At 45.1% G+C, this 26,245-nt stretch overlaps 1 protein-coding gene across 4 annotated transcripts in view; it reads left to right on the forward strand.

The window, feature by feature from the left end:
- septin9b (septin 9b) overlaps window positions 1-26,245 on the forward strand; it is a 79,306-nt gene that overhangs the window by 34,041 nt on the left and 19,020 nt on the right. For 3 of the 4 annotated variants that reach the window (XM_056279837.1, XM_056279836.1, XM_056279835.1), the window contains exon 3: window positions 23,319-23,504. In XM_056279837.1, the coding sequence (XP_056135812.1) occupies window positions 23,319-23,504 (186 nt within the window). Of the gene's footprint in view, window positions 1-8,813; window positions 8,897-23,318; window positions 23,505-26,245 lie in introns of those variants that run through there. The other variant, XM_056279838.1, reaches the window with a different exon arrangement.

Consider the following 26,245-nt stretch of genomic DNA (forward strand, 5'->3'; position numbering starts at 1 on the left):
GGTCACATAAGCGGTCTACTGGATCTGCTTTTAATTTAACATGGTAAAATAACATTAAGAGAGGCATATTTGATTTTCCCAAAACACGAGCAATAGGGCTCATTACCTAAGATATTGGCCAGATCAGCTTTGTTTCTGTTTGATTATGTGCTAAAAGTGTGGTTTTGCTGTGCAATGGGAGTGAACGGAGAGAGAGGAGAAACCCCCCTCCCCCTCAATATTTTGGATTATTCATCTGGTCTGCAGTGAGCAACCACTAAAGATATTTCATCATTACCCACAACCAAACTTCAACATCACTTCAAACACAGTATTTAATACTTTAATATAACATCAGGCAAATGTGCAAGGACTATCTCAGGAAATGTGACACAGATGTTACTGACATCCTTTAAAGTGGGGGTGAGCAATCCTGGGTGGGAGTTAGCAAGAGCTAGTTATATTTTGAAAATATTCTGCCAGCACAAACTGATTGACAGCCAGTAAGAACCAATGTAGACGCTGGTTTTCAAAGCACTCGCCTGATTTGCTGATAAGGTGTGAGTACAAAGAAAAATTTCTGCCTCTGTTTACAGCATCTAGGGCAGCCACAGAGACCAGCTACTTACTTGATAGCTATCAGGATGTAGAAAGAGTTCAGCCAAATATAGAAAGTGTCATAAATTAAAATCGCTGATAGACCCTTTAAATGACATGGGTTGTAGGGCATGACAAGAGTTTGGCTCTGCCATTCATGAATTGAGCAAGTATGATATGTTACAGTGGTTCCTTCTCTATAGGAAAACCTCTATATTTTGTATCTTTTAAGTCTATCTCTCCGGCTGGGCTAGATCACCTGTTTAATGACAAGCTCATTACTTGACACAGACTGATTTTCACAAAAAGGAAGGGCCAATTTTAGGTCATTGGTTCTTGACATCATTGGTTAATGTTTTTGTGTACTTGTTGGAAGAGGAGATGTTTTGGTGAATATTTTCACAACAGAATAAAGCTCAAACTGTGATACATACATAAATAAATAAATACATACATGCATGCATACATACATACATACATACATATTCATTCCTATCCCAGTAGGCTTGTGAAAATTGCAGGTGGTCATTGCATCACATGGGCCCACGGATCCAGATAGATAAATGAAATTATATTTATAATGTAAAAAGTGAGCATGGGCTTTTGGGAACTTCACAATACTTTTTCATATATAAATCCTCTATGTTTTTGCTGCTCTTTGGGCATCTTAGCCTTCCTCTCCCTACAAGGCTTTGGCTGTATGTATGTTTCTCATTTAGAGTGAATAGGTAACTTCTATAGTATAAACATCGACTTGCTAATGTACCTAAAATCGCGAGGGCCTCGTTCCAATTTGCCTGGTAAAAGCTGTCACAAACTTTTAAGAAGACAGATTCAATGCTGACCTTGGGTCAGCTCTAACGTGGTTTTTGAGATTCACGGTGGTCATAAGAGACCAATACAGTCTGACCTTACATATACAGCTATGATTACTTCGGTCCTAGAGAGCATAAACTAAACTATAGGGAAAAGTCTTTGAAAAGAGCACTCTGGGTAAACTTTCGCCCATCAGCAGCTGTGGCGTAAAGTGCTCAGCGATGCTACACAGAGGACGGCAGACATCACAGAAGAAGAAGTGGGAGTGAGAGGAGTGGCGTAGAGTAAGCATGCACGGATGAATATTTAGGGGAAAGGGCAAATTGGCTTGGATGAGTTACTGTGTGTTGCGAATTGGCCGACCAAAAGCACTATATTTTGTGGTAGACATAATAGACCCTATGGAAGCCAAAAAAAATCTCCTGGAGCTCTGTCTTTGCCGAACAAAAAGTTGATGATTCATGTTTTTTTGCACAAAGGTCTCCCTTGTTTTGCCTCCTAGCAACGTAAAGGCTGGAATCCTGCTTCTCTTCTAAGTTTCTCTCTTTTTCTTCCTGTTACCTTTTTCTCTTTTTTTTTCTTTTTTGCTCTTGTCTCTCTTTTCAACTTTTCTTTTTCTCTCTCTCCAGTCCTCTCGGCCATCCGTTTCGCTGCTCATGCAAGGTTTCTATTATAGATAATTAACATCATACATAACTGGGTTAGAAGACGTTTCTGGGAGCAATGTGTAGACCGCACAAGGGGTTTAATCACAGAGCTGCCCTTCCACCTTCTTCCCTCCGATTTTGGAGTTGAGTCATCCATATCCCCCAAAAAATTCAGCGAGGGGCCAGGGAATCCCTGGAAGGCCGATCCCCCGGAGTCACTCTGTTTATTGTTCATCGGGGGCCGCTCTGAGTTCAGATCATCGGAAATAGAGACTATATTGCACTTTATCTCAGCTTTGGGAACCAACGTTCCCAACCGTAGTAACTGTAGTTCACTTCAAGGATCGCTACGATAGCCAACGCCAGCTGTCAGGGAGACAGAACTTACTTTTATGGTAAATCCTTAACATTTCAACGTGTACTTTTCTGTTCTTTGGTGAGCCAATCTGGGACAGAGTGAGAGGAAGAGGGAAGAAGGAAGAGGGATGGCGTCTATTTGCAGTGAAATGTACGACAGCCATGAGATTTGTGAGTATCTGCTGTGTGGTGGTCTTTTTTTGTGTGCGAGCACGAGTGTTGTTAAGACTATAGCTGTGCCGTGGCTGGCTGGATGACTGGTTTGCATTAGAGCCAATCACGTCTTGGAGTTATGTATCCTCTTCAAATGGGCAGATTGGAGAATTGGAGGCACGAGAACATCTCAAGACACAGGGATGCTTTTGGCTTTACTTTCCCAAATTAGCAGAGTATCTTTGTTGACTTGGTTGGTGTGGCCGAAAGTAGGAAGCCCAATTTGTCTCGCATATTACAGCTGTATGTATGAAAAATCTTTCTCTCTTCCCTTCTCTTCCCTCTCTCCTCTCTCTCGCTCTCCTTTTTCTGTTTCACTCTCCCTCTTTCTCCGTCTTCAAATCTGTCCCTCGTTATCTCGGGTTCCCTTGCTTCATCTCCTGTTTTTCTTTCTCCTCCTCTTTCTCTTCATCACTTGCTTTCTCCATCTCTCTCGCTTCCTCTCTCTCTCTCTCTCTCTCTCTCTCTCTCTCTCTCTCTCTCTCTCTCTCTCTGTCTCTGTCTCTGTCTCTAAGTCTTTGGTGCTAGCTGTCATGACAAAGTTATCTTGCTGGGAAAGTTTTTGGTGGCTTAAAACGAGGCGAGGGGGGTGGACACTCCATGCAAACACCTCAACATAAACAAACGCTGGGACCGCAAACTGGACAGTTTATCTTCGTGGTCATCATGATAAAAAAAAGAAAGTCTGCAGCTCCTCTTCTTGGAGTATCGTAAAAGGCTGTGAAAAAGCAAACACTTCCTGAGTTATTGTAACCTTGGGGCAGTGTGTGCAGGTTGGGGTGTGAAGTAAAAAAAGAAATGGAGGGACAGAGAAATTTAGAGTGCCACGACACCAAGGATTGCACGCTATCCTTTTACCTTATGTACATATGGGTTACTTGTCTATGTCCCCTTTCCAGAGGTGTCGGCTCATTTCAGACGAAGGGGCAAGTTAGTAGAGGGGGTGACATTGGCATATCAACAGAAATCATCGGTTGCTCGCTGTCATTTTTCCTCTGCCTCATCACACATGCTGTCTCCATTTGCACCACAGGGGAGCAGAGCAACGCTGGCAAAACACACAACAGGAAGTCTCCAACAGACACAGGTCTTCCCAGCAGATACTAGCGCGGCCAGGACAGATGTTCATATTCCCTTCCTCCGTACTCCTCCCCTTCCCCCTCTTCCCTCCTCCCTCCCCTCCTCTTCCTCCTCCCTAGCTAACCCTGTGCCAATCTCCTCCTCTAGTTTTTTTTCCCTTTGTCTCCTTGTCTTTACCTCTTCTCCTTTGCCCCTGTTACTCTTCCTCTTCTCCTCTTGTGCCCCTTTCTCTATTTTCTGCCCCCTTCATTGCTCTCTCTCTTTCTCTGACAGGATGTGTGACTCATTTAGTCTGCTGAGTCATTGAGGTGATTTTTTTTTTATTTTTTAAACCAGCTCCAGATGTGCTGTGACCTGATTGGACAGCCTTAGTCTTGACCTCTTTGTCCAATCACAGAGCTCTCCTCTGGGGGCACACAGCATGCATTACTCCTCTGGCTATTAGTCTTTAGTTGCCTATCTGGCCTTAATTGATGCAACCAAGCGCAGGTTTTGAACCCAACTGCCCCCGCTGCTCCGGTGGAAATAGGACAACAACGATGAAACAAACAAAAGCTCTTCTCTTAAGCAATCCAGAGCTATGGCTAGCTCGAAGCCTGGCTATTTAATAATCACTCAAAATCACCGTTTCATACTGAGAACATGCATGAAAAAAGCTTGTGAAAGCTGCGGGATTTCCTCTTGTTATCATGGTTGGTAATTAAAAGCAGAAAAGATGGGAAGTTGCACTTAATACCAGCTCTACTTCAAATGACATCCTGAAATCTGTTTGTGAAAAAATTGCCATGGTGGTATAGATTCATACACACACATGCACGCACGCACACACACACACACACACACACACACACACACACACACACACGCACACACACACATGCACACACACACACACACACACACACACACACACACACGCACACACCCCTACACAAACATACTTGCTTGGTGTGATGCATAGATTCTCACAAAAGCTTGGAAAGTAAATTAATTTATCTACTGTTCCTGGCTCATCTCAGAACATTTAGCTCTGTAGGTTCTCAGCAGGCCTTCCCTACCCCCCCCCCCTTTTTTTTTTTCGCTCAAACTGTATACAGCCAATTACCCCAGTCTTCCGAGCCATCCCGGTCGCTGCTCCACCGAGCCGGGGAGGGTTGCAGACTACCACATGCTTCCTCCAATACATGTGGAGTCGCCAGCCGCTTCTTTTCACCTGACAGTGAGGAGTTTCACCAGGCGGACGTAGCACATGGGAGGATCACGCTATCCCCCCCCCCAGTTCGCCCTCCCCTCCAAACAGGCGCCTCGACTGATCAGGGGAGGCGCTAGTGCAGTGACCAGGACACATAACCACATCCGGCTTCCCACCCGCAGACACAGCCAATTGTGTCTGTAGGGATGCCCGAGCAAGCCGGAGGTAACACGGGGATTCGAACAGGCGATCCCAGTGTTGGTAGGCAACGGAATAGACTGCCATGCCACCCGGACGCCCCTCTCAGCAGGCCTTTTGAATTAATGGTCCTTTTCTAGTTCGAATTTCTTTAATCTGGTTTCTGCTGTGGGAAATGGCAACTTCAGTCTGATGGATGTTGAGTTTATCCTGTATAGTAACATGTTGTTGTTCGGCAGGCTCGATAAAGGAAAACAAATGCAATAGTTGTTAAAATAAGACGGACAACAGCAATTTCTAAAACATTAATCTCCTAATGAGCCAAATAAAAAATCCCCTTTGCAAGGTTTTTGTCATTTTCATGACCCACCAAAGACTTATTAGCCATATATTCTAGTCCCCCCCCCCAAAAAAGGTAAGAAATCCGCTTTTTGTTCACAGTTAAAAACCAATGCAGTTCAATCATTTGACTACGTCAGAATCGGAATCATGTTTATTGGCCATGTAGGTTCGCACACACATGGAATTTGACTCCGGTTTCGTGTCTCTCTGTGTACTTAACATAGAGTGACAACACAACAATCTTCAGATATATACACAAGGATTGACTATATTAATGTGAAATAAGAGGTGATAAAGTGCAGTGGTGCAGAGAATATATCAGAGATGCTGAAATAGACGTTAGCAGGTTACTTACATACATGCCTGAGCTAGATGTACATGACAGAGTTTACTAATATATGTACAATGTACAGTACAGTATATAAAAAATACATGTAGCCTTATCGCTGATACAGACCATGACACGTTGGTCTTGTCAGAATCCGCAGACGTATTCCTCAGAGAGAGTTGACCCCGAGCAAGAGAGCTGTCTTTCTGGGACTGAACTGAGTTTTGGTCCATCAAGACCAGCCTCGGCAATAATAGCTTGGGCAGGTTGGGCCTCTGGGGAGGACTCCTGTGAGTGGAAGCAGAAGGAGGCCATTTTTGGGACCTGACGTATAGACTTCTATAGTGATTTCGTCAATTTGAATCCTTCACAGTACATCTGGATCCATTTGGTGTTTTGTTTATGGCAAAATAAACAAGAGGTTGAGTTAATGTTTGCAAACTGCTCCGCTCTTGATATAATTGCTAAATACTGTGAGTAGAAATGACACACGGCACAGCTATTTTATGTTTAAACCATTTGAACACAACACTTTAACTTGTGTTTGAATCAAACAATTCAGTTTTCTGTTTAAAAAAAAATATACTGCAGCCATGGGACACATGTTGAAGTCTCCTCCTCTGACAGCCCATCCTGGCCGAGCCTATAATAATCCTGCCAGCATCAAATCGACATTTCACTACCTAGTCAGGAACATACTTGTTTCTTCACCTGTCTCTGTGCATCTTTTTTAAATAAAAAAAAGATGTTATGTCAGCTGGGAGAACCAGCAACATTCAATAATATCCAAGGTAATGCTCATGATTTAAATTTTTTTTTAATCACAGCTTCAACTTACCAGAATTCAGAATCCAACATGTAAAGAAATGCGTAATAGCAGCATAGTTGAAGGTACGGTAGCTGGATATTAGTGCAAGGTTTATGTAGGAGGTGATCTTTTTACACCTCCTTGATTTAGAGTGAATGGATGCAGGCTCCCATATCTTGACATCAGAGTGAAATGTCACTTCAGAGGTGTAGTGGCGAAACATGCAATTGTGTTTCTTTGCATCTGCACAGACAATGTGTCTGCATAGTCTGACATGTCTGCATTGTCTGCATTGTCTGACAGACATGCATGTGCATGAGGGCACGCACACGCAAACACACACACACACACACACACATTAATGCAGCTAAACCACATCCAAACGTTAGCTTCAGCTACAGCTTTCGCAGGAAGGAAGCGTTTTGTGCTAAATGTTATGAAAACATTTTTGGGGCTTCAGCCAATATGCTGATGGAAAAAGCTGAGCCTTACAGGCAAAAGAAAAAAAAAAGAAAAAGATTTCTCTCACTTTTTGTCAGCTACCATCTCTTGCGCTTCTCTTCCTTCTGTAACGCTCTCAGATACAGAAAGACATCTGCATGTGGTTTTGTTTTAGTGTCATGTTGAATCTTATTTGGTCTCAGTATTGAATAAAGGCCAGGGTGGATTAACTTTTATTTTGATAATTTTTGATACTATGGACATTGTTTCCAATTGAGATGGGTCGACCTAATGAATTGGGGGTAATTAGTACTTATAGTACATGTAATAGCAGCAGCAACAATCCAAGGCACTGGAAGTCCCCTATCTGTAGTGTATTCTCCCAGATATACATTTCCTAATCTTTTGAGTGTAATGAGACGGCAGTCTTTTCATTACCTGAGACAGTGAGGAACTCAGAGGGGGGGGGGAGACAACCACAGAGAGAGAGAGAGAGAGAGAGAGAGAGAGAGAGAGAGAGAGAGAGAGAGAGAGAGAGAGAGAGAGAGAGAGAGAGAGAGAGAGAGAGAGAGAGAGAGAGAGAGAGAGAGAGAAAACGAACAGGAAGATGAGTGGAGAGAGAGCGAACAAACAGGAAGATGTATGGGGAGAGAATACCTGTCTTTTTCTGTTTCGAAACATTTGTTCACATGGGCAAAAAAAAGAAAAAAAATCTTTCCCCTCCTCTTTGTCAAATAAATACGAAAATGAAGGCGGTATATGGGAGGAAGCAAGTGGATGCACACATGCACACGCTTAGAATATGTTGCCACTTTGCCTTTGTACAACCACATTTACCCCAAAATACACTTATTTATATTTAATAGGCGCTTTATATACTTATAAGGCCATTTGCCTAAGATCTAACCAATTTCATTTTGCTTATGTACACTCTGACAGACGCGCACACACACACGCGAACTTTTTTGGTAACCCTCACGGGTAGAAAGGGATCGCTCCATCCACATTTCTCTACATTTTACTTTCCCTGTATGAGGGGCGTGGCTGCGGAATGCCTCCCTGGCCGCGGGGGGTTGGTCACATGACCGCGCAGTGGGCGTGGCCGAGGGAGCAGCAGCGCAGCCTCACCAGCTGGAGCTGTGATTGAGAGAGGAAGAGAAAAGGAAAGAAAAGGGAAGGGTTGGGTGAGTCGCCTATCTCGTGTTTGCCTTGTGTGAGTGAGTTTGCATACTTTCGGCTGCATGTTGCCACATCTGAGCTCTCCTCTCGCGATTAACGAGTGGTTGTGAATGGTTTTTTACAGGGAAGGGGGGAAAGGTGGGTCTGTGTGGCTGTGTGAACTGTGCAGGGGAGGAAAAGTTTTGGAGGCGAGAGGTGGCGAGAGAGAATGTGTCTTTGGCAGGAGCGCCTCAAGTTTGCCTTTACATGCCTTGTGCTTTCTTTCTTTTTTTTCCATATTTTTCCTGTTAAATCTTTCCCAGTCAACATGTCTGCAGTTCCATTGTTCAGCCATCTGGGAGAGTTTGAGGGGGTAACCTCCCCAGACACACACACACACACACACACACACACACACACAATCTCTTCCCTCCTCCTCTCCTCAATTCTCTTTTCTTTCACTTTTTTTTTACTCCATTGTGTCTTCTACTCCTCAGCGTGCATGAATAATCAATGCCTTTGAATGAGGAGAATGTTGACCAATCAGGTTAGCCCTAATTACTTCCTCGGGGTCTCCTCTTTACTTTCCTGTCTCTGAAGGCAGTTCTCCTGCATCGTGCTTCTCTGCCTGGGAGAGTGTTCTGTCTGACTTGGATCCACTGTGATGGATTAGCTAAGCTTTTTTGACACATTTAATTTGGACAATCCTCTCCATCTGCTCTGTGGAGGGTTTATTCAAGGTGAGTCTGAGGTTCAGCCCCAGATTTCTGTTTGGGTTTGTTTTTCCAGTGAAGAGATGAGTAAGTGCTCCCCCACTGCCAGCTCTGCCCTGTCTTCTTTCATATGTGACTGTTACTTGTTTCCAAAGTTTAGTCATTTGACTTGGATTTTGTGCCCCCGTGAGGCTGGTGTACCATTAGAAATATCAGGACATTGTCCATGTTTTCCAAGTTTTATCCCCAGAATTCAGGGGTTAATTTTAGTTGCTGCTTTGTTTGGGACAAAAAAGAGAGGGGGGGAATCCCCTGTAAGTGTTTTTAAATGTGGGCGGGAAAAGTTGTTTCTGCAAAAGAAGTCATAATGGTTGTTTTGTGTCCTTTGCTCCATTTGTGGTCATCATCATACCATCGTCTACGTCAGATGCTTTAGATGTCTCTGCCTTTAAGCAGTTAGCAGACGCGCTGTTGGTTTTGTCCACATAAAAATACACTTTCATTTGCATGTTCATAACACGAACACGGCTATTTTGTTTAGAATAACTTAAGTCAGCATATCAGCATTACACTGTTTGTATTATTATTATTGTATTATTTCCCACAGGAGCCTGGTCACTGTATACTGAAAGTTGTGGTCTACCTCCATTTTTTTTTATGCTGTAAATTCTTAAAAACTGCAACATATATGATTTGCATCAGGCATTATTATAAAACTGCTTCACAAAAAGCGGTTTAACACACACGTTTGGATCTTGCCTATCGGATAAGCTTGCCCTTTGGTTAGCGTTAAATCTCTACAGGTAAACACTTCATTCATTAATTCAAGATGGTCACAGATGAGCCAAAAGGTGTTGTCTAGTTGTACACACGCAGTAATTAACGAGCATTTACCTCTATAATATTTTATAGCTTTTCTCACCCTAATAGCTTGACATGAGTTTCCAATCTGCAACTACTACTGCAGGTACATACTTATCTAAATGCATGGCTTTTGTTCAGATTTCTAACCAGCCCCTTAACGTCAGGGTTCACCCCGAAACAGATCTGAACATTATTTCCCATGATCTTGCAACGTTCAGCCTAGATTTGTTCCATATTATCAAACCCTTCGAGAGGATATCCAACAACCGAGGTCGTCGGGTGATTCCCCTGAAACCACTGAAGCACATCTGAGAGAGAAACTTACTATTAACCAGTTTTACCATGGAGTTGTACCGTAAACAGCCATTTGACTTAGTCAGTCTTCCAGTTGTGCTTTACCCTTATTATTTCCATGATTTGTCATGCCCATTCGCATCTAGGTTAATTTACTGTCAACGCTACTTGTATTGTCAGCACATTTGTCATCTATACCCAACCTGTAGAAGAAAACCGTAGGAGTGTCCTGACATCCTTTCCTTGTCATTTTCTGTAAGATGTGTAGTTGCACGGGGGTACCCATTTAATACTATGTAGTAATAATAGGGCTACTGTCTCTCTTGAACCCCTTCACATCGCATATATATATTTACCCTTATCGCTTTAGTTGCCCTGAGTGGTGTTTACAGCTATACATGCATGTCACACGGGAGGAAGATGGAGGGGAGGAAGTCCAACTTGTAATTTCCCATCAGGGGTGACAAGTTGTTGCTGGCCAGCCCACATGGCTGAGATGGAGTTACCAGAGAACGGGTGGGCTTGGCTTCGTGTGGTGGCTTGTATATAGCGATACGAGCACTGAGAGGTCATCCTTCGTGGTTTCATTGAATCCGAGAGGTTGGATTAATGCAGCATTTTCTTATTCTGTTTATTTGCAGAAGAAGACATTTGCGGTCGTGCAGCTCGCATTACTGTCGAACCTGGGATCTGCTACACTACTTTCACTCATTTGTGTAGTTAAAAAAAAACAACTTTCAACCTTGACTTATACTTTTGATTCAACAGTTGAACAAATTGAAATGTGCAGACACCTGTTCCCCGTATGAGGTTCTCATACATTGACGGGCTCGATTGTAGTGTGACACAAAAGAAAAGGTAGATGCCATTAGCAAGAAATGATATGATTTTATTCTGGTTGCATGTGGTTGAAAACCCGTTTCAGAGAGAGATGCTAGCGAAAATGTAACTTCCAAACATCTGCTAGCGTCTTTCCTCTCACCTTAGTCTACCTACCAAGACCTCCGAAGGAATACGTCGCTTAACTGGCTGTATCAACCCGTCAAGACTAGGGCCTAGTGATCCAAACCAAAATATGTTGCAAGTAAAATAATGGAAGCTTTTAAAGAAAGTTAATCAGATACATTTTATGAACAATTTTTCAAAGTGTACAAAAACAAACCACTTGTGAATACCTTGTAACAACCAATGTGCTGCTTCTATTGTGTGTGTGTGTGTGTGTGTGTGTGTGTGTGTGTGTGTGTGTGTGTGTGTTTGTGTGTGTTTTCCCATCAGGCACCCCAACATTCAAAGAGGTGTTGAAATTGCTAAGCTAGTTATCTCCTCTCCAGCTTCTTCCTTGGTGGTGGTTCTACCATTTACAGTATCACATGCTCTGTAAATCACTCCGTGCCGGTTCCCTGTTTTGCAGCCATTGAGAGGCATTGTGGGCTAAACCTCCTAGTCCCCCTTCCAAAGAGCCTGGGCTGTGATTTATGCTTTTAGTTTTAGTTCGGTGTTTTTGTGTGTGTGACTTGGTGCAAGCTGCTGCGAGCAGCTGCCTTTACCAGTGGTGCTGGCACCCCAGCAATGCCTCCACACTTGTCAGAAGTCTGGCATATGCTTCTCCCCCTGCGTTTTCCATCTCTCTTGCTTTTTCTCAGTTGCAGCCTCGCTCATCTTCTCCCCTTACTCATTCTCCTGCAATCTCAACTGTCACTTTATTGGACCATCTGCCCCCCTATCTCATCTCTTTTTATCACTTTAATTCGCTGGTAAAATCTGCACTTCTCTCTCTCTCTACCCACTTAGTCACTGTCTTTTAAAAGTGTAGCGGGACAGGTCATTATCTGAACTTCCAGAAGTTTCCGTGTGGAGGGCTGTATTTCAGCACGGGGAAACGCCATCTGCTTTGCACAGTGTTAGGCCAGGGGTCGCATTCTCAGAGGGCTGAACCAAGTAACCCGACTGAAAGATGAAGTGGGCCTGTAGCATTCCTTATCCTCCTTCTGAAGTGCCGCCGTGTGTGTGCGTGTGTGTGTGTGTGTGTGTGTGTGTGTGTGTGTGTGTGTGCGCGCGTGCGTGCGTGCGCGCGTGTGTGTGTGTGTGTGTGTGTGTGTTTGCTGGTCTTTCAGCTACAGCCATCATCGACCTCATCAAATTCATCATCTTAAGGTATGCCAGGGACACACGTCAGGGTTTTTAATCAGCGAGTCCCTTTTGGCTTCAAAGTATGGATGGGAGATACTTTGAGAGGACTTTCCTCTTGCATGTACATGACAGCCCAGTCAGAACTTCCTCTATCCTCCCAACTCCTCTCCGTCCCCATCCGTGTTGCTATGCATAGTAGTCATCCCTTTATCTTGATCTTTCTCTAACAACATGGTGTGGAAGTTAAACCCGCGGCCAGTGCTTTTATTTTGAAACATACCTCAATTATGGACATCTAGACCACCGCAGCAATTAAGACCAAGGAAATATCTATTACGGTTATTTGACAAGGGTCACTGCTGCAGACCTTAAATCATTTTTCTTGCTGTATTCCTATTAAAAAAGAGATTGGTGGCACTTATTTTCTGTAAATACATTCCCTGCTAAAAGCTTTAGGTTCAGCTATAGTGTCATATCCTGTGGTTTAAATCTGTAGTTTGAGTGGTGTTTAATTTGAAGATTTTTTTTTCTCCCCAGTTGTATCCGGCCAATTACCCCACTCTTCTGAGCCGTCCTGGTTGCTGCTCCACCCCCTCTGCCGATCCGGGGAGGGCTGCAGACTACCACATGCCTCTTCCGATACATGTGGAGTCGCCAGCAGCTGCTTTTCACCTGACAGTGAGGAGTTTCACCTGGGGGACGTATCGTGTGGGAGGATCACGCTATTCCCCCCAGTTCACCCTTCCCCTTGAACAGACTCCTTGACCGACCAGAGGAGGCGCTAGTGCAGCGACCAGGACACATACCCACATTCGGCTTCCCACCCGCAGACACAGCCAGTTGTGTCTGTAAGGACGCCAGCCCAAGCTGGAGGTAACACGGGGATTTGAACTGGCGATCCCCATGTTGGTAGTTAACAGAATAGACCGCCACGCTACCCGGATGCCAATTTGAAGAATTTAAATTCAAAATTGTATCCGTTTTCCAAGTTGTTTCCTTATTTTCATTGTCTAAAATGTAAAACAAGCAGATGATTGGATTCTCTGAAATGTTGCCATTTGGAGACTGTTATCAGGCTGGGTAGCGGCATCCCTCAGTGAAGTCATTATCAAAGTGTAATTGCGTGTTTGAGAGAAGATGCAGGTATTCAGCTTTTCAGATAGTTGAAATCGAACCTCTTTGTTTGAAACAGGATCTCGTTGGATTAGAAACTGACGTTGACTGAATGTCACTGTTAAGTACATCTGCTCAGTGTCCTCAGTCGAGTTTTACATCATCTGTATTCCCTCTAAAACAGATTATTGGGCCTTTCTGGTACATTTAAAAGGAAGGCCGTGCTGTCTGGTCCTGTGTGCTAGCAGATGAAGCAGGATCCAGGGATTCTCTGGGAGAAACGAGATGCAATTACCGTCAATGAGTAAAATGTGATTGAAAAGCAAATGAATACGTTTTAATGGGACCAGCTCCAAAAACGAGATAAAATTCTCATTTGGGACCCGGTCTGAAATAGCGCGTGATTTGCCTGTGCTGATAAAACTGCTTCATAAAGTTTTAGGTGATTTTCTGCATATGTTCGTCCTTTATCTCTTATCTGAATGTGGTGCCCTCGTGACTTGTCAATCATCTCTATTCCAGGCTGCCCTGTTGGAAGTGGAAACTCCATCTATCTTCTTCAGACAGCACCAAACATAAAATTTAACGATTACTTCCTCCTCACAAGGAGCAGCCAAAGAGCCTTTAGAAAAGCCATATAGTGAGAGTATAGGGGGGGGGGGTGAGTGTGAGTGAGTGAGTGTGTGAGAGAGAGAGAGAGAGAGAGAGAGAGAGAGAGAGAGAGAGAGAGAGAGAGAGAGAGAGAGAGAGGAGGTGGAGAGAGTGAGAGTGAGTGTGTGTGTGTGAGAGAGAGAGGGGGGGAGAGTTGTTGAGTGTGTGTGTGTGAGAGAGGGGGAGAGAGTGGGTAACTGAGTGTGTGTGAGAGAGAGAGTGAATGTGATTGTGAGTGTGTGTGTGAGAGGGGGAGAATGAGAGTGTGTGTGTGTGAGAGAGAAGGGGGAGTGTGAGTGTGGTGAGAGAGAGTGTGTGTGTGAGAGAGAGCGAGAGAGAGAGAGAGAGAGAGAGAGTGTGTGTGTGTTTGTGTGTGAGAGAGGGGGGGAGTTGAGTGCGTGTGTGAGGGGGAGAGAGAGTGAATGTGATTGTGAGTGGGTGTGTGAGAGGGGGGAGAGAGTGAGTGAGAGAGAGAGAGGGAGTATAAGTGAGTGTGTGCGTGTGTGAGAGAGGGGGGGGAGTTGAGTGTGTGTGTGAGAGGGAGAGAGAGTGAATGTGATTGTGAGTGGGTGTGTGAGAGGGGGGAGAGAGTGAGTGAGAGAGAGAGAGGGAGTATGAGTGAGTGTGTGCGTGTGTGAGACAGAGAGAGAGGGAGAGGGAGGGAGGGGGGAGTGTGATTGTGTGTGTGCGAGAGAGAGAGAGAGAGAGAGAGAGAGAGAGAGAGAGAGAGAGAGTGTGTGTGTGTGTGTGTGTGTGAGAGAGAGAGAGAGAGAGGGAGAGAGAGAGATGCACAAAGAGGAAATGTAACAGACAGTCTGTCAGTGTGGTTGGACCAGAAATGGGATTAAGGGATTTAATCTCAAGGGAATGGTGCCTTTAAAAAAGCAGTCCTTGTTAAGGAGCTGTCAGTAATGGTGTGTGACTGGATGTAAGGATGTGATGCCCCCCCCCCTCAGTTTAAACCTCAAAGACCCGCCTGAAGAGATTTGAAATACTTCGTACTACAGGCAGAGATGGAAAGACTACCAAAATATTTAATTCAAACAGAAGCATTGCTGCTTCAGTGACATTTTTTTACTTGTTAGGACTTTCATCACATAAATCATTGACTGGCTTTAATATCCTCTGGTACTATGTAGTTATCTTTTTAAAAAAAATGTTATAATCGATAACATTTTGCATGTTCCACAAAATCACACACCAAATTTTATTGATTCACTCGATCACTGCCATCGATGCTGATTATTACAAATCACATTAGCTCAAGATACAGGTAGGCAAGCATCAGAGACAGCGAGAGGTACCTTTAATTGAAGTTTGATAAATTGAGGTTTTCGATTTACTATAAATGACATGTCGCACTCATTACGACTAAAAACGAAAAGAGGTTTATATTGCCCGGGCTAGGCTAGCGTGCATTTATCCTGCATAACTATGGCAGATCACGCAAATGGGGAAAAAGGTGCCTCTCCGTAGAGGTGGAGCAGCGCGGCAGCAGCGTGGCGGGCCTTCAAGATCTGGCCGTCGGTGTGAACTGTATGATCCCGGTGCTGCAGAGGGGTTTTGGGGGAGAATCCAAGATCCTCCCACATTGACAAGTTTCTTGTGTGCAATGGCAGTCATCAACCACACCGTTCAGACTGCATGGCCCGACAGGACTAATTATATGTTGTGTGTGTGTGTGTGTAGCTTGAATTATTTTGATGATCTCTCTGTCTCTTGTCTTTTTACAACATTTGTTTTCTGGGCTTGACTCGAACCAGGACCCAAATCCCTGCTTTGTCGCGTAATTCAATGGAGCGTTAATGGCAGGTTATGGGGTTTTAATGGGTTTCAGGACGCATTTTGAACAAGATTCTGTCAGATTCTACGGTATCCAGTGTACCCCTGATGCCAGAATAAACCAAAGAAAAGAGCTCTCGGCTCAAGCAAACAATGAAGGTCTTGTTTCTCACAAGCCATGTTTGAATTTAAAACAGCAAATATTAAATTTGAGGTTGGATATGTCAGATAGGACTTTTATGAATAGTGAGAGGGGAACAGTGTTATCTGTGAATGCAAATTGAGAAAGAGAATGCATTCTTCCAGTCTGCCAGTGAATCCGAGCAGGATGAGGAATGGATCCTGGAAAAGACATTTTTAGGGGAATGCCATGTTGGCCAAGTAGGAGGATGTACAGCGGACGGGGGTAACGAGAAGACTAAGCAGCTGTTTTTTGGTCAGGTAGTATGCGTCCATATTGCATACGTTTTTGGTTATCAGCTTGGTTTATGAATCTACCAAAGTAAACTATCGATTTCAGTTCAGTGTTACAGTCAAATGGTGTGACGGGGTCTTCCGGATGCCCCCCCACCTTATGAATGTAAAACCTCTTAGAAAATAAAAACAAACTTTTGGGGTATTGCAGGTCAGTATGAATAACTCTTTCCTGTACATTAACACTAGTCACACTATTGCCCAATCCCATTTCACCACGCTTGCAGTTTTGGAGCACCCTTTGAGCACCGGCACACTTGCATGACATGTGCCGCGAAGCGCTCAAGTCCGTACTTGCAACCAGTGCTAAGGAAAACCAAACGATTGGGAAACCCATTAATGGCGTCACATAGTACGCACTGCCCTGAAAGTAGAGGAAGCGAACCTGCAGAAATGTTCAACATAGTAGCATCCCTGTTAGCCGGCATGCTATTCAAAGTAATTTGCAACATCTGTGGTAACTTCTCAGTATTTCAAAATGATGGGGGGAGGGGGGGACTTTACACTATGTAACGTTTCAGCCAACATCATCCCTAGTGTCATCATCCCCATCATTCCTAACTTCTCCCCATCATTCCTAACTTCTCCCATGTGTTGGTGCCATTGATGTTTTTTAACTATTAAGTCAGCTGCTGGCAGGAGTCATCTACATCACTGACACCATGCATTAAGGGATTTAGACTTGGCACATGGAGCGGTGTTAGCAGAAGGGCACGTCGGTGTCATTTTCTGGGATTGGGACAAACTACACACTTGATATCTGGTATGTAAATGCTTATATGAGACCACAATACCACAAGTGTGGGCAACTGGGCCTAACCCTATGTATGAAGAGGGTTTAGAGCCAAGGACTGTGAAAACTCTGATTTTAGTACAAGGTAAGTTGAGGAGGGGGAACAATGTCCCATCAATCAGAAATCCTCTTGTATATAACTTCTTCAAGCACAGATGCAAGTCTGCTGTGAGGCCTCGGCTGAGAGACAGGAAACTAAAAGATGACCACAAATAATTAAAGCCCCAAGCGAAAAGATTTTGTGTGTGTGTGTGTGTGTGTGTGCATGAATGTGAATACAAGTAGTTTTACTGATGTACCCTCGCTCAGTCTTCCAGAGAGTCCGACTGCTACCTTAACTTCATTTGCACCATCATGTGCTACTGATCAAATCGAACAGAACACTTGTTTTCACTGTTTTCTCATCAGTCAAGTTTACATGTGCATGCAAATTGACCTGCGGTGTTCCTTCCATGAACCACGACGCATGACATTATGGAGGTAAAGGTATAAGATGGCGTCAGTCGGCAAAGTAGGGGAAGGGAATAAAGGGTCTCCTCTGCAATGTTCAAACAGCAGATAATTGGTGGGATATGCAGAATGGCTGTTGGCTTGGGGGGTTGGGGGGGAGGGGGTGTTTGACATCAAAAGCCTTAAGTCGCAGTGAGATCAACTCCAAAGCTTGCTTAGTCCGTCCCGTGTACTGCATATATGTATGTGGTGTCCTTTTTTTCTACTGTTAGATGTCTATGCACTGGAAAGTGTGATAAATACATGAAACGGTCTCCAGTCAACCTTAAGCACCTTCATTTGAAGATAAAAGGTTTGAAGAGACATCTGTTCAATGGGGTCTGTCCATTCATGCAAAGGGAAGCCCTTGAGTGATTGCACTCATCTCCCGCCATTCAGCAAAGCCCTCATTTCCGTTAATCCTTAAACCCCCTTTTTCTCATGCTACCAGACTGATAGATCACTTCCTCATAACATGTACTTCAACTGGATGTCTAATATATAAGCTGCTGGTGATTCAGTAAAGCTGTTTTTGTTTGCCGAGCTTCTCGTGCTGAAGAAAAGTAAACAGTAGGACTAATTTGACCACGTTCATTGACGGGTCAGCTGAGGTACCTGCCTTTTTGTGCGGGTCAAATTCTCTTAGTTCACCTTAAATGAACTTTTTGCGTACCATCTGCCTGCTGGCTCAGTCAGTGTTCCTCTTGGCTTCAGTTATGAGCACTGCCGTTCAATAACATTTCATATTCCCCAGAAGATCGTCTCACAAGTCCTGTTATGTTGCTGCATTGTGTTGTAATGTTTGTGTTTGTTGCAGATTTGGGTGTAGCCAAGAAAGATTTGGACTTAGTTCTCGGGCATGTTTTATACATTTGAATCGCAATCTGAGTCATATGTCACCGTTCATTCTTGATCCGGTTACTCATCTAGAAATGGGCTCATAGAGCAAAAAGATCATTAATGCTCTCCTAATGGCTCATCATAACACTTGACCACAAATTGAGGAGTTCAGATTCTAGTTCTGCTGCAAATGCCACTGATGTCACTGAGGGGGAATACAAGGCATTTAACAGTATATGGAAGAACTTGGGAGGAGGATTGCTCATGGCCTGCTCATACTTAGCCAGGGGGTTGAAGTGGCCGTTGTTGCTGGTTAAGCCAGTGGAGGTGAAAGTGCCGGTTATGTTCAGTCATGCCCCATGAAAAACAGCAGTTAATATGCAGACAGGCGTTTCTCTCAGTGGGTAAGATGCCTCCTTTTGCGCTTACATTTTGGGTTGTGTGATTATTCGGTGTGATTATTATGTACAAAGATGTCTGGTTTTTTGTGTGCCTACTCCAGGGTGCAAGTGTACGCTGTTGCTAAGAGAGCAGTGATGCAAGCCAGCAGATGGCCTAGAGCCCGGTGTGTGACACCCACGAGGTAGTTTGGCCACAAAACCTTCAGTTTGTCATCAGAGCTAGTCTGCATTCTGTCTCCCCAACACCCACCAAGGCTTACTCGATGAGCCAGCTGTATGTTTAGCTCGGTGATGCTTTGCAGTAGTGCTGCACGGTTAATCTAATCGCAGTCGCGATGTCAGCCTGGGCAACTATTTAACCGCAAAAGGCTGTGATTTAATTAAATAATAAAATGTGCATGTTTGTGTGCAGTCTGCATATCTACGCCCATAATGAAGAGATGACCAATCAGTCTCTGTTTAGGCAGTGAAGCGTGTGCAGTCTACGGTCACATGACCACCCGGTGTGCTCTGTGCAGACCAGCGAAGGAAAAAAATTATAACCGATGACAATGAGCAGGTTAACGCTAATGAACTGGTGACAAAAACAAAACAAAAATGCGACCTCTGTTATATGGCGATATTTTGGATTCAAGTGACGCGACATTGAGCAGAAAGAGGAAGTGTGTAAAACATGCAAAATGAAAGTCTACATGTCGCAGCAACTCGACAAATTTGTATTATTTGTATATATGTATAAATGTATTATATCGCAACCGCAAATCTTTTTCACCAAATCGTGCGGCACTACTTTGCAGCACTACAGACAAACATATATATATATATATATATAATATATATATACATACATACATACATACACACACACATAGTTTCCGCTTCCGGTGTGGGAAGATGGCTGTGCGAATTCACATTTGCGGCGGCCTCATTCAGTGCCGTTCATGCAGTGTCTTTGCCTGCGTCCAAGTTTTGTCTTCGTCTGATGGCTGGATCTGCTGGGAGAGCGGGGCAGGCTAAGCTAACTACCCTAACTGCCCCATGCTGACCGGCAGTTCCGATCTGGCGGTGGCCTCACCTGGCGTTGACTGTGGTGTTTTTCATGTCATCGTGAGGAGTGCGGGGAAGTGTGTCGAGGGTGTCTGGCCGGGAGAGCTGGCGCTGGATCGGCTGGGGGAGCTTGGTCTGCTTCGTCCGGTGGGCCCGGGGACCACGGCCCCTGCCTGGAGCTGTGCCAGAGGAGGAAACGCCGAGGGCGGTGTGACAAGACGCGGAAGCGGGGTGAGCTAAGCTAACCGCTAACCCATGCAGACCGGCGGTTCTGACAGTCGTCCTGGCTGGCGTTCGTTCCCCTTCGATGGTGATTTGTGTGTTCTTGTAGTTTTTGGATGTTTTTTTGCCCTTGTGTTGCACTGCTGTGGGCTGGGGGGAAACGGCATTTTCTCATTAGGGCGGCAGAATAAAGCAGTTGTGGCACACAGTGACGCGGTGCTCACAAAGGTTTCACATTACCACAGCGTTCAACTTCCTCCCTGTATGCTTAACATCATGGTTTTATGTCCTAGCACAAACGGAAAATGTGCCTTTGGTCAAGGAAATTGTAAAACCGTAACCCAATCCTCCTAGCCTACGTTGCTGAGTGACGACGGGCACTGTGGTATGGAAGACTTTTAGCGGCGCATTTGTGTTAAGTGTTGCAGCCAAGCCGCCGAATCACAACCCCAATCCATCATCATCATCCTCGTCCTCAGAGCGCGTGGGAACAAAAAGGTCAAGCTATGGAGTCGGGAGAGAGATACTGCAGAGACAAGGTGTGGCCCCCCTCCTCCTCCTCCTCCTCCTCACATTGCTGGATCATGGCCCTATTGTCTGGCTCTTTGAGGGAGGGAAGGGCACGCATGTCAGAGATTTAACATCCCTTGATTAATCAAGAGGAAGTTATGTGTTTTTAAACAAGTGTGTGTGGGTGGAGGAGATTATCAGTGCTTGCGCTTGCAGTATATGCACAGTGCAGTTCATGCAACGGGTTATTTTATTTATTTTTTGAATTAATCAGCAGTGATGAGCTCTCATCATTGTCTGGTGAAGGATACGTGAAAGCAAATGTTTCCATCATGCTCCATCCTCCCTCAGGTTACTGTGATGTGTGTGTGCTTGTGTGCGTGCATGTGTGTGTGTGTGTGTGCATGGTATCTAGATAGGTAGTTACTGAAGACAGGTTTTGGTCAAACCTTGAAATTAGAGCTCGCGCAGTGGGCGGGTTGCTTTACTTTGTGGTTATTATTAGCACTTTTCTCGGGACAAAGTCAAATAGAGCCCGAGGAGGGCTTATTTGTGGGATGTCTGTTTTTCATAGTTGCAGTAACAACAGGAAAATTGATACCCTTAGCCAGACATGTAGAAAGCACACGCCTTTCATTGCCCCTATAACCCTATGCCTCCCTCTCTTACTGTCTCTCACACTCCCCTTCTCTCTCTCTCTCTCTCTCTCTCTCTCTCTCTCTCTCTCTCTCTCTCTCTCTCTCTCTCTCTCTCTCTCTCTGGCATTTGCAGCATGCATCTCAGAGGGAAGGAAGGAAAACGCGTGAACAGGAAATTCAACCGCTAGTCGAGCAAAAGGCGCCTCTCTGCCAGGCTGTCTTTTTCTACTTCGTCTGCTTTGTACTCTTTCTTCTAAGCACACATATACAACATCACGGTGACGTGTGTCATGTGTCACATCTGCAAATATGAATGCCCTGTGCCAAGAGCACAAAGGCTTCAGTGCTCTCCAGCAGAGGCTTTGAGTTACACGAGGAACCAGAGCAAAGCACAGCTGTAGGCGATGCCAGCATCAGCATCTAACTACAGCGCTGTGCAGCTGCCGCTCTTCTCTGGATGCAGCCCCGTTTCTGCACGGCACCCACCCGCTGACATGTAATCACATCTCTGGCTTTTTTTTGGTTATTTTATTTCATTTATTTGAGGGGTGGGTTTGGTTTCAGGTGTATGTCTCTGTGGGTCGGTGTCCTTGCACTTCTCATGCAAGAGTGCGCCGCAACCATGTCTTATAGAAGAGGAAACGCTGGCTCCTCCTACATCGAGCACGTTGTTTCTTTCGGTGTTTGTGGTGACGAGACACACACACACGCTACCGCTACCCACATCCTCAACAGAGCTAAGACGTTAACAATTCAGTCGGCTCGGTGTGATTCTGCCTTGACAGACAGAAAATACCCCAAAGCTCTTTGAGCCTCTTTCAAGTGAGGTAAGAGATGATTTCTAAATGGGTAAATGTGTCGTCTAGGAAGATCATTTTAATGCTTATTTGTGTATGAAATCAATCTCTGATCTACACTTGTAAACTTATGAGCTTACATTTATGATTTTCTCATTATTGATTTAACACCGGAAGGCGAAGCTCTCAATTTACCAGTCAGTCTTCGTTCCAACCCTCACCTATGGTCATGAGCTTTGGGTAGTGACCAAAAGGGCGAGATTGCAGATACAAGCGGCTGAAAGGAGTTTCCTCCGTGGGGTGTCTGGGCTCAGCCTTAGAGATAGGGTGAGGAGCTCAGACATCCAGAGGGAGCTCAGAGTAGAGCCGCTGCTCCTCCACGTCGAAAGGAGCCAGCCGAGGTGGTTCAGGCATCTGATTAGGATGCTTCCTAGACGCCTTCCTTTGGAGGTTTTTCCAGGCACATCCAACTAGGAGGAGACCCCGGGATAGACCCAGAACTCGCTGGAGGGACTACATGTCCAATCTGGCCTGGGAACGCCTTGGGATCTCCCAGGAGGAGCTGGAGGGCGTTGCTGGGGAGAGGGACATCTGGATTGCCCTACTTAGCTGGCTGCCACCGCGATCTGACCCCGGAGAAGCGGCTGAAGATGAGATGAGAGATGAGTTAACACCATCGCCCACACGCTGTAGCAGACAACATGTAATTTTTGGCTGTTGTGTGTCTGTTTTGGGACTGGCAGTCATAATAAGGTGGATGCAGGTTCATCTCCATGTAAAGCTGGGCGAGATATGTCCTGTTTACTGTGCCAGCTACTGGTTCGGTTTGGTGGGTTGTTTAGAAACCGACATCTGCCATTTGAATCCATCATATTTGGACGAGGATAGTTTGGGTCTTTTCCCTTAAATTCACTTTGCCAGTGCAGGTATGCATGTCCATAAATGCGTGCATGTTGAATTGTTGCTTTGATGTCACAAGTTGGATTCCTGCAGAGAGATGGTGGGGATGGGGATTATCTCCTTTCCATGTGGTCTTCTATAAAAGACAGGTGCTCATTATGTGCCTGTTTGAATTCGTCTCTATCTGGTTTCACAAAGGAAATGAACTCACTAAATCAGAATGGTCTGTAATTTTTGGAAGTAACTCTGCTTGCGGTAGCCTGCACTCAGTTATAGCTTCACCTCAAAAGTGCTGAAGATTTGCTGTGTTGGGGCTGTAAAAATGTGTTCATCCAGCACAAACTGTGATTTGACCCAGTACATGGATTACCCTTGACACCACCACCACCCCCCCTTCTCCTCTGTATAGCTTCTTCATCCATTTCGTCCAAATGTTAAAGATATGATTTATTCACTTTTATTTCTTCTGTCTCCTCCTCTTTCCTCCCTTGCTCCGTTCCCCAGGGTCAGAGGTCAATCCAAGTCACAGCAACATGTCTGAGTCAGCCAAACCCCAGCAGCCCCATCCACCAGCCAAGGGAGAAAAAAACCATGCTGGGGACTTCAGCTACGTGGGCATAGATGCAATCCTGGAACAGATGAGGAGGAAGGCCATGAAACAGGGCTTTGAACTTAATATCATGGTTGTAGGTCAGTTGAAAACACATGCACACACACACGCACACACACACCTTATCTAGGTTTTTTTCACTTCCTTCTGCACAGTGCCTGCTGCGATAGGCTCTACTCACACACAAATCTGAATTGGATTAATTAGGCCAGTTGAATGAATGAATTAATGAAGGGGGCATCCGGGTGGCGTGGCTGTCTATTCTCTCCCCTACCAACACGGGGATTGCTGATTCGAATCCCCGTGTTACCTGTGGCTTGCTTGGGTGTCCCAAAAGCAATTGGCCATCTCTGCAGGTCAGAAGCCAGATGTGGGTATGTGTCCTGGTTGCTGCAGTAGCTCCTCCTCTGGTCAGTTGGGGCGCCTGTCCGGGGGGGAGGGGGAACTGGGGGGAATAGTGTGATCCTCCCACGCGCTACGTCCCCATGGTGAAACTCCTCACTGTCAGGTGAAAAGAAGCGGCTGGCGACTCCACATGTATCGGAGGAGGCATGTGGTAGTCTGCAGCCTTCCCCGGATCAGCAAAGGGGGTGGAGCAGCGACCAGGACGGCTCGGAAGAGTGGGGTAATTGGCAGGATACAATGTGGGGAGAAAAGGGGCGGAAATCCCAAAAAAAAAAGAAGAAAAGAATGAATATTGCACTCGTCATCATAGTCATTGGGAATGTCTGCACACTCATTCTGTGCACATGCAGAGACAGAGATAGATGTGACAGAGGACACAGAAAAAGACAGAGAAGAACTACTGATGGAGACAGAAGAAGACAACAAATGTGTGCTACTGGTATGAGTTTGGTTGCGGGACCTGAGTTTAACGCACAGAGAAAGTGAAGATTTTAGCTTCTGGTTAGCTTCCAGCTGGATAAGCCAGACTACAGTATTGCTGGTGTAGCTGGCTAAGCACAAAGCCAGTGAGTTCAGTGATGTACTGATAATAAATGTTGGGTATGAGGATGCAGAGAAGTTCATGTGTCTCTGCAGTGGTAGGAATGTCCCTCATGAGCTGCTTCCTGTTTCAGGAAATGTTTAGAGGCCAATGATACCCCAATTTGATACCTAGCTTTGGCTGTTTATATTAAGGTCAGGTTGGGTGATTGGCAGGTAGTGGCTCTGTAGAATGCTGCCAGTCTGATTTATAAGGGTCCGCAGGGCATTTTATGTACATGCAAATATGATGGCACATCTATACAGAGATGCCCCTGCACGGTAAGCAGAGGTTTGCATAAAGGCTGAAAATATACAGACAACAAGCAGAAATCTGGAGACTGTGAGCTGTGCAGGATTCGGTGAACCATCGAACCAGATTTGAGCATAATATTGCGTTTAAATGCCATAGTGCTTATCTGATTTGTCAGACTTGTCGCTGTTTTCCTGTTGCTACGCGTCTCCGTCTACATGGCCGTTGCTCTTCTCATACTGTACAGCTCCATACAGCACTGACAAGCATGCACTTGTCCCACTTTGATACCTGAAGGAAAATCTAAATTTGTGTTTGTGATCCCGTAATGTCATGTTGCGAAATAACATTCATGCGTAGACTAGCAACGGGGCCATAACACACACGCTGGAGCACAGGTCTACTACAGTGCAGAACAACCATGATAGATTGGACACCTTATTAAAAAAATCAGTTTTGTATAATTTATTCATGTTTTGGTAATAGATTTGATAATATATTCTAAAATCAGATTTTGGCTTTAGATCTGACAGCTGTTTTTTTTTTCAAGGTTTTCCCATATGGCTGTGAAAGTGAACATTTTCTTTGGGTTTGGTATAAATGTCATTAACTGTCCTAAAGATGAAATGCGTGTGATTCTGCCATTCTCCATCTCTTGTTTCATTCACTTCAGGGCTTTAAGTTACGATAAGCTGAACTTTATTGATCCCTGAAAGTAAAGTGGCACACTGCAAAAATAGAGTAGCAGTTGGTAGAGCAAAGGGTACAAAAATGTTTAAAGATATTGATAACTCCCCCCCCCCCCCCAACTATAGAGCATCTCTTAATTGCTTATGAGAAGTTTTCGCAGGCTAGAAGTTTGCTCACTGGGATCTCTGCTGCTGATGTGAAAGGTTAATGCAGTTGTGGTCTCAGTTCACACCACTTTGTCCTTCTCTGTGAGACGCATTTGCCTAATCCCTGCCCCCAGCCAAGCCCTGACCTTTAGATCCCACCCCATGCAGGGGCAGCGTAGCCAAAGCTTGGGTGTGTGTGTGTGTGTGTGTGTGTGTGTGTGTGAGCCTGTGTGTGTGTGAGACTGTGTGTGGAGGAGAGAGGAGGAGGTGGAAACTGGAGCCCCGGGGATGGCACCGAGGACCTGGTAGTTTGGCATGCCTCCACATGACTCCTGTCAGAAGAGCAGATGGATGCCCTTCGGGGGTTGGACAGAGACGTGTGGAAAGAGGAAGAGCAGGAAAGATGGATGAAGGGAGCGAGTTCAGTGTGGTCTGATGCTGTGTGTGTGTGTGTGTGTGTGTGTGTGTACGTGCGCACATGCATGCTTGCCTGCTTGCAAATGTGTGGTCTGTGCATCTGTCCTCTTTGGCCCACACAGCTGTTGGGCGTGACCCTACAGCTGTCCTGCCGTTGTTGCGATCGATTAACACACTCACTGACTGAAGCTGTGCATTTGGACCTGCATCGTGCACACACAGGGTCTCACTGTACAGGATGGTACAAAGGTTTAAACACCTCTTTTTGGTGAATGAGCCTCTTTCCTGCCGTCAGGTGACTGCTGTGATGCTACAAGGTTGCACTGCGCGC

The sequence above is a fragment of the Lampris incognitus genome, chromosome 5, assembly GCF_029633865.1.
Source record: "Lampris incognitus isolate fLamInc1 chromosome 5, fLamInc1.hap2, whole genome shotgun sequence".
NCBI lineage: Eukaryota > Metazoa > Chordata > Actinopteri > Lampriformes > Lampridae > Lampris > Lampris incognitus.